The sequence below is a fragment of the Rhineura floridana genome, chromosome 9, assembly GCF_030035675.1.
Source record: "Rhineura floridana isolate rRhiFlo1 chromosome 9, rRhiFlo1.hap2, whole genome shotgun sequence".
NCBI lineage: Eukaryota > Metazoa > Chordata > Lepidosauria > Squamata > Rhineuridae > Rhineura > Rhineura floridana.
This window is the reverse complement of record NC_084488.1, coordinates 127,775,814-127,788,051: the sequence shown is the minus strand read 5'-3', so window position 1 is coordinate 127,788,051 and position 12,238 is coordinate 127,775,814. Positions and strand designations below refer to the sequence as shown.

At 41.7% G+C, this 12,238-nt stretch overlaps 1 protein-coding gene across 1 annotated transcript in view; it reads left to right on the top strand.

Annotated features, from left to right (window-relative positions):
* Positions 1 to 12,238, top strand: part of LOC133363705 (maestro heat-like repeat family member 5) — a 116,613-nt gene that overhangs the window by 82,126 nt on the left and 22,249 nt on the right. The window contains exons 27-28 of the mRNA XM_061582974.1: positions 9,349 to 9,504; positions 10,271 to 10,393. Of these exons, the coding sequence (XP_061438958.1) occupies positions 9,349 to 9,504; positions 10,271 to 10,393 (279 nt within the window). The remainder of the gene's footprint in view (positions 1 to 9,348; positions 9,505 to 10,270; positions 10,394 to 12,238) is intronic.

Here is a 12,238-nt window from a genome sequence, read left to right as displayed (position 1 = left end):
AAGTTAAATTTTTCACCAACATCTTTGTTTTTTGATTGTTGATCTTAAATCCTGCTAACGGTCCAAATTCTTTTAATTTGTCCATCAATACATTAATTCCTTCCAAAGGATTTTCTAGTACAATTATCAAATCATCAGCAAATGCTCTCAATTTATATTCTTCTTTTTTTATCTTTAATCCCGAAATTCTTTTATCTTGCCTTATATCTCTAAGCAGCACTTCTAAGACCAGAATAAATAAAAGAGGAGATAAAGGACATCCCTGTCTTGTACCCTTTTGTATTTCACATGAATCCGTTAAATCTCCGTTAACAATTATCTGAGCCTTCTGAGATGTATAAATCGATCTAATCCATTTTATAAAATTGTCTCCAAAATCCATTTGCTCCAAAACCTGAAACATAAATTTCCAATTCAAATTATCAAATGCTTTTTCAGCATCTAAAAAAATCAAAGCTGCTTGTTTATCATTTCGTTGTTCTAAATATTCCAAGACATTCAAGACATTCCTGACGTTGTCACGTAATTGTCTTTTAGGTAAAAACCCTGATTGATCTTCCTGAATAAATTGTTGCAATATTATTTTCAATCTTTCTGCCAAGATCATTGTAAAAATTTTATAGTCATTATTCAATAGAGATATTGGTCGATAATTTTTTGTTTTAGTTAAATCTTGCTCCTCTTTAGGTATTAATGTTATATTAGCATTTTTCCAACTATCCGGTATCTTTCCCTCTTGCAGAGTAAGATTCATTGTAGACTGTAAAGGTAGTAAGAGTTCTTCCTCCAAACATTTATAATACATTGCAGATAACCCATCTGGTCCTGGTGCCTTTCCTAATTTAATTTTGTTTATAGCTTCAGATATCTCTCTTAACGTAATAGGGCCATTAATAGCTTGTCTCTGAAAGTCTGTAATTTTAGGCAAATTCTGTTTAGATATATACTCTTCTATTTTTTCAGATGGAATTTCCTGACATTTGTACAATGTTGAATAATATTGATGAAAAATCTTTTTAATTTTTACATTATCTGTCAACGTCTCATCTCCTTCTTGTATCTTTAAAATGATATTTTTTTGACGTTCTTTTCTTAATTTATATGCTAACCATTTCCCAGGTTTATTTGCAAATTCAAAAGTCCTTTGTTTAGCAAAATTTAGTTTTCTTTCAATTTCTCTAACTGTCAGCATTGATACTTGCTTCTGTAACATTTTGATTTGATTTACAGTAGAAACTTTAGTTGGATTCTTTTTCAATTCTTCCTCTTTTTGTTTTATTTCTTCCAAAATTAATTGCATTTTCTGTTGTTTCTTTTTTTTTAATTCAGAGTTACATTTAATAAGATATCCCCTCATAAATGCCTTACTTGTATCCCAAACGATATTTTCACTTGTTCCTTTATGTAAATTATGTTCAAAAAACTCTTTTAATTTCTTCTAACATTCTTGTACTACTTTGTCATTCTGTAATAAAGATTCATTTAGTCTCCATCTAAATCCAAGATTTTTCTTTTTTAAAGTTAATATCACAGGGTTATGATCCGAAAAAGTTTTTGGTAATATATCCATTTTAAAAGTGTCCTTCGCTAAAATTTTAGACATCCAGATCATATCAATCCTCGAGAATGTTTTGTGTCTTTCTGAAAAATAAGTAAATTCCTTTGCATTATCATTTATATATCTCCAGGTATCCACCAATTCTAAATGTTCCATCAGTTCAAAGCAAATCTTCGGTAATTTACCCTGTGTCTCTTTGATATTTTTTTCAGAAAGCCTATCAATTTTTGGTGAGATTACCCCATTCCAATCACCCATAACGCACCAATGGTCATATGAAAACTCTGACAATTTTTCCATAAGTCCTGTGTAAAACCTTGTTTTATCTTCATTGGGGGCATAGATACCCACTATCAAAATGTTTGTACCCTGTAGAGTAATTTCAACCCCCACAAATCTACCACTATCATCCAGTAATACCAATTTAGGAAGCAATTGTGGGTTAATGTAAAGAACAACTCCATTTTTTTTTTTTGGTCCAGCCGAAATAAATTCTTCACCCAAATTTTTACAAATCAAATATTTGGAATCTTTCTTCTTAATATGAGTTTCTTGTAAACAAATTATATCCAATTTTAATTTTTTCAAATAGTGAAACACTTTCTTTCTCTTCTGCGCCGTATTAGCTCCATTTATATTCCAAGTTAGATATTTGTAATCCATCTTTAAGCGTGTATTTTAAAATGTGCCTGATGCTCCTTTTAATCCATCATCTTCCTTTCCTTCCTCTGCATATCTTTGTTGACTTTGTTCCCCAGGAATTATATCCATATCTTTGAGTTTATCTTCATCCATATCTTTTGAAGCTTTTCTCAAGAAGTCCCTTGCTTTTTGAACAGTATTCAATCTATATTTCTGTTGTCTGAATGTAAAGATCACTCCTTCTGGAACATCCCATCTAAATTGAATTTTGCGTTGCTTAAGTTTCTCTGTAAGGAAAGCATATTCTTTTCTCTTACGTAAAAGTCTAATAGGAATTTCTTTCATCACCAGTATTTCCTTACCATCAATTTTAAAGGTATTTTTAAAGTGTTGCTGTAATACCATATCTCTGGTCGTCTTCTTTATAAAATGAACAAGCACATCTCTTGGAATTTTATTCATTGTTGCATATCTGGAATTAATTCTATACACTTTATCTATTTCAAATTCCATCCGATCTTCATTCAAATCCAGAAATTTTACTAGAGCATTAACAATTTTATCTCTGATGTCTTCACCTGTTTCCTCAGGAATTGCACGGAATCTCAAACAATGTTCTTTATTTTTCATTTCAGTCACAGCCATATAGTCCAAGTTTTTTTCTAATTCCAGATTTAATATATCTGTTCTATTCTCCAAGATTTGTACCTTTTCTTTAGTGTTTTTTGCATCCTCCTTTATTTGCCCAATTGTCCCTTTAATCTCATCCACTTGTGTTTTAATATAGTCTTTTATATCTGTCAATTCAGTTTTCATTTCCTGTTTTATATCATTAATCCCTTCCATCATTTTTTGAAACATATCTGGGGGTATAACCCCTTCCTGTGGATCAGTAGAACTTCTTCTTCGCTCCTGGGTCTTAGTTGCTTTTTTAGTTGTCATTTTCAAGAAAAGCCTTTAATTTCTGATATTAATCACTGTTCCAAAACCTAGAGGCAGTCTATTTCTTTTTTTTTTTCCTCCACCAACAAAAAAGTTAATATTCCAGGCCTGTTATTGAAGTCCAGCCAGCACAGCACAGTTCTTATCTACATCCAAGAATGCAAAACAATTCTGGTTGCCAACACCAAACAATTAGTAACATATACGAGCAGCAGATTCGTCCAAAAAGAAATAGTCCAAAGAGAAAAATAGTCCAAAATATAATAATTACCTCTCATCCGTTTTTAAACTTTAAAACTCCAAATTCAGGCCAGCTTTTTGTCGTAAAAAAAGTATATAAGTTGTTTACATTTTCTTTCTTCCTTAATTATATTTAAAAGAGAAAAAGTATGACTCACCCAGGTTTCTCAGTTGCTGATTCGTAAACAAATCCCTTTTATTGTAGTAATTTAAGCCAAATGATAAGATTTAGACAGAAGTAGGCTCGCTGGTTAAGAACGTTTTTTTTAAGAAGAGGAAAAAAAAAACGCTTCGCTTTTTTCCAGTACAGCTTGCGTGGAAATCCTGACTCCGTCTTCAGCCGATCGGCATGCCTTCTTATCTCAGGGATTTCCTGATCAATTCCAGCCGCCGACAGCTCAACGAAGTCTTGTGGAAAATCTGATCGGTTCTCCTATACCTTGGAGAACATTTAAGCCAGTCCAAGATTCCTCTTCATATCTCATCTCAAGGTCTCCCTGAGCATTTTGATCAGGGGGACGATACATCGTTCCCAGTATTAAATCCCTCCTGGGGCATGGTATCACCACCTACAACGATTCTGTGGAGGAGTCTGCCTCTTTTGGGGTTTCGAGCTTGCTGGATTCAATGCCTTCTTTCACGTAGAGAGTGACTCCGCCACCAATACGTCCTTCCCTGTCCTTCCAATATAGTTTATATCCAGGGACAACCGTATCCCACTGGTTTTCTCCATTCCACCAGGTCTCCGTTATGCTCACTATATCAATGCTCTTCTCTAAGACCAAGCACTCCAGTTCTCCCATCTTAGTTCGGAGGCTCCTAGCATTAGCATACAGGCACTGGTAAGCAGTGTCTCTTCAAGTGTCTTTGGCACTTGTGGTTTGGCCTGTGGTAATTTTGCCCTTCTGAATTGATATCCTGTGCCCCTGCTCTCACAATGCCTACTTCTAGGCCTACCCCTTTTAAAACTTCATCATTTCTTTGGTCTTTATCCCGGGGGGAGGTTTATTCCGAACCGGACCTTCCTCAGCTCCTGTCCGGTTTTCCCCCTCAGTCAGTTTAAAAGCTGCTCTGCCACTTTTTAATTTTAAGTGCCAGCAGTCTGGTTCCATTCTGGTTCAAGTGGAGCCCATCCCTTTTGTACAGGCCCGGCTTGTCCCAAAATGTTCCCCAGTGCCTAACAAATCCAAACCCTTCCACCCGACACCATCGTCTCATCCACGCATTGAGACTGCAAAGCTGTGCCTGGCTGGCTGGTCCTGCGCGTGGAACCGGTAGCATATCCCACCCTTCCTCCCAGCAGGAGCCAAGGACAGCAAACAAAAGCACTAAAAACACTTTAAAACACAATAAAACAGATGTTAAAATACATTAAAACAAAACATCTTTAAAATCATTTTTTAAAAAAGCTTTCAAGACATCTTAACAAAAGGTTAACTTTTAAAAAAGTTTAAAAACATATTTAAAAGCAGTTCTATCACAGACGCAGACTGGGATAAGGTCTCAACTTAAAAGGCGTGTTGAAAGAGGAAGATCTTCAATACGCACTGAAAATATAACAGAGATGGTGCCTGTCTAATATTTAAGGGGAGAGAATTCCACAGGGTTGGTGCCAGTACACTAAAGGTCCATGTCCTATGTTGTGCAGAACGGACCTCCTGATATGATGGTATCTGCAGGAGGCCCCACCTGCAGAGCGCAGTGATCAACTGGGCATATAAGGGGTAAGAGAGTCTTTCAGGATTCCTGGTCCCAAGCTGTATAGGGCTTTGTACACCAAGACTAGAACCTTGAACTTGGCCTGGTAGCAAATGGGCAGCCAGTGCAATTCTTTGAAGGCACATAACAACAACAAAATAAACTAATTCCTCTAGTGTTATTTTGGTTGAGATATTTTTGAGGTTTTAAACTGACAATGAAACACAGATAGCAGCCCATCGTAGGCACATTGAGGGGGTTCCCTTTCCTCTCTTCTTCCCAATAAGAAGGTGTTATTTTTAAAAAAATCCCATAAATAAATGGACTAATATCTTCCCCTCTGCAAAAATAAGAAGAAATTCAATTAAATTAATTAAGAATAGGGAAAAACATGAACTGGAAGCACTTGGATTCAAACCCACGTTTCTGAAGAGACTGGACCTTTAATCCAGTGCTTTAGACCACTGAAGTGCTTTCTCCCTTCGCTAGAAGCCTGAAGAAGGATTTACCCCACCACCCCACAGTCAATCAATTTAAACACATCCCTTTTCAACCTTTACTAAATGTGGCTTGCATTAAACATTGTTATTATAGTGTTACTTTGCATGAGGTATTTAAAAGTGTCAGCTTGTTGAGCCTTTCAATTGACTTTATGAAAAATGGAAATGGGCTGCCTTTAAGTCAATCCCGACTTATGGCTACCCTGTGAATAGGGTTTTCATGGTAAGCGGTATTCGGGGGGGGTATTATTATTATTATTTATTTATTTTATTTGTACTGTATACCACGTCATACTTGCAAAAAGTGGTTTACAGTGTTGGGGGGGAAATCAAACCAAATTGCACATTTAAAACAATACAAAATGTTTAAAAGAAGCCATCTTAAACATTAACATCTTAACATTAACAATAAACATCATAAGAACCAAATTACACATTTAAGACAATACAAAACATTTTTTTAAAAAATCTTACATATTAATAAAACTTAAAATAACTAACATAATAAATCATAATCACTACCAACAGGTTAAAACACAAATATACCAGGAAGATAAAGCCACCCCACCCACCAGCCACACGAATGTGTGTGTACAGGGCGCAGCATCACTCCCACTTCTGCTGCTACCACCCAAACGTATGCTCTCACCCAAAGGTGGGGCAACACTACACACTCCCCATCCCTGGAGCTCCCTCCTCTCACCAGGGAGACCCACAATCATTCCACCCGCACACAACACGCATAACAACAGGGGTAGCACCATCCTCGAGGATAATGCACAAAGTGATTGGCAGTAGCACAAAGTTTTGTATGTCCCTGGATGGGGATTTGAAGGTGCATCATGCTGAAACCATCCAGCGACTATACTTTTCTTCCCCACCAGTAAGCTGGCACACTCCTGTCAGGCCTTATGGGCCAGAATCTTGTGCTCAGGCTGTCACCCCCTCCTGAGAGCCGTGGGACGGGAGCCCTTTTGCTCACGCCCTTGCCAGGCACGAGTTTAAACAGGTACCCTTACACCAAATGGTCCCAAGGACTAGTTACAAAAATATAGCAAAATAAGTACAATGTACTATTAAAATATTAAAATTGAAAAATACAAAAACCGCAGCAGGCTGAGCCAACAGCCTCCTGGGGAAAGAGGTACGCTTTGGCCAAGCATGGAAAACCAGGCACACAGGGATGATGGCCCCAGGGGCACCAAACAGGGATATTCTACCACCTGGGGGCCACCACAGAGAAGGCCCTCTCCTGTGCCACCACCCCTTGAATGACAAAGGGTGGCAGTGACATTGCCCACCTGGGCAGGGCAATGTGGGAGGAGGAGCTCCTTCAGAGATTGCCATTGCCTCCCTCTGAGGCTAGTCCTCCCTGGCTGGCTAGGGCCTGCTCAGCTTGCCACAGCTGCACAAGCCAGCCCCTTCTTTGTCCGCAACTGCCAGCTGGGGGGCAACTGGGCTCCTTGGGCTGCACAAGTGGCAGGGCACGTAACCCCTGAGCCACTCACTGTGGGGTGATCTTTAGCTGGCCTTTGACACCCAGGAGACACATGCAGGGATTTGAACTCACGGACTCTGGACTCCCAGCCAGGCTCTCCTCCCCATTGTGCTATAGGGTGACAAACTACAGCCAGCTCCTCCATCTTCTTCAGTCAATTTGAAACACCAATCCCCACCCCCACTCTTCTAGGGGTTTGCATAAGCGTGTCATGGCCCCGTCAGAGGACTCATCAGACGAGGATGACTCAGGAGTAACAGCAGCAGACCCAGAAGCAGCAGACCCAGAAGGAGAAACGGAGGAAACTCCTGAGAACCCAGCTCCTTCTCCCCCTCAGCTGCAGAGCACCCCAGACACAGCTGAAGCCCTTCAGCCAGACGCAGTCAGTGAACAGGATACTCCCCCCTCACCTGCAGAACGTAGACAGCAGAAGGTCAGGCAGAAGAGGGGCAGGCCTGTCCACTTAAGGCCAAAACGCTGATGGCTCACACCTGCTGACAAACCTGCTCCTTAAAAGTCAAACCTTGGCTTCAGCTTGTTGCTAACTACAACGTCAGGCGTGACCACTGTGTGTCTTCCTATCCCCTGAACCTTGACTTGGACTGATATCTCGGCAAACTAGACCCGGACCTTCACTGACGTCTCTTCTGGATTTCTGGCTTGGCACGTAAGCTTTGAACGGCCTCTGCCCTTATCTTGCTTCCTCCTTGCTAGCCTGGCAGATTTATAGCCAAGCTGCCGGCTGAGGACTTATGGCCTGGCAATTACCAAGGAATCTCCAGCCCTGCCTGCACCCCCACCGACACTGCTGTCTCAGTGAAGAGCTGACAAAGCGCAACTCACAAGGCAACCTTACAAAAACTATACTGTTCAACTCACAAACACTCAACAGAAACAGAAACTCAGACATTTGCAATCCAGTAGCCATTTGTCTGTGCTTTTAGATCACCAGGAGGGGGAAAGTGAAGGGTGGAGCAGATCAATCTGCACATGTGGCGCATAGTCACAGGGTCCTATGTTAATTTTTTTTAATTAAGTAAAAATCAACCGTTGTGCTTGGGAAAGAAAGTGGTTGTCTCAGACTGATGTTTTTACTTTAACCACTGAATTCTCCCTGGATTTTCTGAAATTACCTTGCTTGTTAAGCAAGTTTTTCTGAGTCGAATGGTGCAAGGAATGTTATTTTCCATTGCAATTTGTGCTTATGCCAACCATCAGAAGGGCATGGTAGGGTAATTTCAATTTAACATGGTAGAACACACTTTTACCCCATCGCCTGTGTAAATATGGGCTTCCACACATTATTGTTAAGATGCTACCAGGAGATAGGGAAGAACCATTATTCTGTACTTTGGGAGCAACCTGGGCAGGGGGTATGTGAGTGTGTTGGGGGTTGTTCACTTTCTCACCCATAATAGTGAAAATTGATATGACGCCACTGGAAGGCATGGAGTAAAGGGATAGTTTCCATGCTCTATTTTTCACTCTCAGCCAATCCAGGAGGGCTGTCTAAAACCTGAATTCATGTGTCCTTATTGCAATCTTTTTTCACTGTTCCACATTGTGGATGTTGGAAATCCAGTCCAGCACAGACCTGGGTGTACACTTCCAAGACCAGTTCAAAGTGCGGGTTTTGACCTATAAAGCTCTTCCAGCTCAAGACCCCAATATCTTCTGGAACGCCTCTCCCAATATGAACCTACCCAGACCCTCAGGTTTCATCTGAGGACTTTCTCTGGGTCACTTCTTTGAGAGAGGCTCAGAGGGTGATGACAAGGAAGAGGGCATTTTAAGTTGGTCTCCCCATTGAAGTCCACCCAGTGCCTTCACTGGCATATTTTCAGCACCAGTTAAAAAAATCACCTTTTGCCCAGACATTTGATGGACTACAGTGATGATGTTTTCCTATTAGTGTGCTATCAAATGCTTTCTCCTTCTTCTTCTGTGTGTGCGTGTGTTTTAATGTACTGCATGTGTTTTGGGGTGAATATGTTGACATATTTTTACTTGTGCTTATGCTTTTAAATATGCTGTAAGGCACTTGAAGACCACTGTGTAACAAGTCTAATCAGTAATAATTTTAATTTGGCCCCTTGGTCTCAGTGGCCTTCAGTACATCTAGCTCTGGGCAGGATTGTAGCTTCCTAGCCAGTATGACAATGTCAGAGCAAAGTGGCCTCAGGAGTGTCCTTTCTCTCTCTCGGGGTGTCATATAGCAATGCTCCAGGGCACTGCAGCTCAATGCCTCTTGTTCTCTCTGTCGCCATCAGGAGAGAGCCAGTGTCCGTGCGACTGCCGTCTCCCTGTTTGGGCAGCTGGTGATGAGAGCCAAAGAAGCTGACAAGGCCCTCCTAAAGAAGGAAGTTGTATACAGCCTGCTTCCTCTGCTGCTTCATCTGAAAGACCGGGATAGCACTGTGGCCATGGCAAGTCTAGCTGCACCCTTGGGGGGAGGAGCCGAGCACCTTCCTCGAACCCACCTGCCCAGCACAGAGGGAGGGCCAAAGCACGTACTTTGCATGCAGAAGGCCCTGGGTTCAGTCCCCAGCAGCATCTCCAGGCAGGACAAGGAAAGACTCCCTGCCTGAAGCCCTGGCGAGCGGCTGCCAGTCAGTGTAGACAATACTGAGCTTGATGGTCTGACTCAGTGCAAGGTGGATTCCTGAAAAAATGTTCCTATTTTTCCAGAGTAATAAATAGTGGAATATCCCTTATATTTAGGGAAATGACCATAGCTCAGTGGTCACACACTTGGCAGGCAGAGGGTCCTGGGTGCAGCCTTGGTGTCTCTTAGTAGTATTCAGAAAGGGTGCTGCCTGGAACCCAGGGGAATTAAGAACATCAGAAGCACCTGCAACTGGATCAGGCCCAAGGGGGCCCCTCTAGTCCAGCATCCTGTTCTCACAGCGGCCAACCAGTTGCCCACAAGCAGGACCTGAGTGCAAGGAGCCCGCTCCCTTCCTGTGGCTACCAACAACTGGTATAGGTTCCTAGCATCTCTCCTGATCAAGCAGCCTGAATCTGGGCAGGCTACAGGGAGGGAGGGAGGCTGTCATACAGGAGAGACTTGTTGCTGGGGAGAACTAGGATTAGGACCTCCATCGCCTGAAGCTTCTCTTTGGATCACACACAGTAGCCGCTCCTTCATGTGTCTCATTGTGTGACCTTGTCTGGCTTCCCATTTGGTTGCAGAGGTGCAAACTGACCCTTTTGCATTGTGGGGTCTTTCTCGGATGGCCTCACCTGAAGCTGATGTTCCGCAGCATGGCGTGGGATGATATCCGGAACTGTGTGGTGAATGTGTGGAAGTACTTGGTTAGTGGGTTTTTTGGTCTATAGACTAGTTTTTAAAGAGTACAAAATGACTGGCATTAATGTGTCAATTATAAAATTCTTAATGTCCAACAAATAACAAATTTTTGATTATAAAAAAATGTAAATTATCATTATAATAGTCATATATAGAAATGCCCCAAGAATGCTGCAACAGCTGGACCAGACCAAATGGAGCCCATCATTGTCCAGCACCCATTTTCCCACCAAGACCAAAATAGAGATGCTTCTGTGAAGCCCCCCAAGTAGAGCATGGAGACTGGCCCTTCGCCACTTTGCCCTCTGGAGGCTGGCATAGACCCCCTGAACTTAGGGTTTCCATACAGCTTTCTGGGCTAACAGCCCTTGATATACCAAACTTCTCTGAGCCCCTTTTGATGCCATCTGCCCTGGTGACTACCACTACCGCACACACACAACCCATGCCCACCACATGCCCACCTATGTGCACTTCTTTCCATTGAGTTGTGGCGCTTCACAGGTACACCACACAGAAAGCACCTGAATGTCCTTGGAGGTTCCTTTTTGCCAGCCTTGGGCTCCACTTCATTTTAGTGGAAGTCAGATAACATAACATACATGCTAGGCCTGTGCTGCTCAAGATTACATATAAGGATCTCGTAACAGGATTGAACCTGAATGTTTCAAGTTTTTGTATTATCTCATTCCCATATCTGTACACTCCCAGCACTTTCTCTGCCGTGTATTTTTTATGAACTTATATGGAGTCAAGTACCATTCATGCAAATTCAAACCCACTAGGTTGGAGAGGTTGCCAGTGACTGGCATCTTATTTCCACATGTGGTGGACCTGTGAGGAGGTCCAACAATTGTGGACCTTAATAATAGATGAAGTAAGACTTATTACAGGTCAGAAGTTTCCTTGTGATCCCAGGCTAACATTACTGAACTTGTTTACTGGAGATTTAAAGGACATATTGTTTAAAGAATTATTAACCCTTTTATGGTAGCTGCCAGACTGGTCTTAACTCAAAATTGGAAGACAGCTGCTAACCTGACACTGGAGGCTTGGTATGAAAAAATGTGGACTGTTGAGCTTATGGGAAAACTCTCTAAGCAACTTAAGGCTCTAAAAGACACGTCAGACAAAGATGACTTTGCGGAAATGTGGTACATTGTTATTCAACATATTAGAGGCAACATGTCTAGGACACCACCATCAACTCATGGCAATTGCTGGAGTAACCTGCTGAGACAATGAACATGACATTAACTAAAGCCTGCAACTGACCACAATACTTACACATAACTTGTTAAAAATCTTACCTCTTTGTGAATGATATATATACACATGATATATATTTTGGAAGACAATCTTAGTAGGCCACGCGTGATCGCCTATGATGATATATACATGGAATGCCTGGGGGGAGGGGAAGAGCTAGGGGTTCTTTTGAGTAAGATTGTATTTATTATTGAAAATGCACAAATAAAACTATTTTTTTAAAAGTACCCTTAATGCTGGCCCCAGTCCAGAATAAGTTGCTCAGTTGCCAAGGCTGTAATCCTATGTACATTTATGTAGGAGTAAATGCCACTGAATTCAGGGGGCACTCAGTGGGTGCTATGTCCAAGCAAGCATACAGAGGTTCAAGCTTACTAACCCTTGCTAAGAACTTAAGTTTCTGGAAGAGCCATCCCTCTGGGCTGAAGACAGGCCCTCTTCCTACGTTCCAAGGCTTCCCGCCTGGTGTGCTCCTGCACTGCTGGACTGGTGAGATACTGTGGAAGTCATTTGATTCCACAGGGTAAGGTGCCCAGGAGTGCCTGCTGCTTGCTCTACCAGCCCTGGTAGTCTGGGAGGTT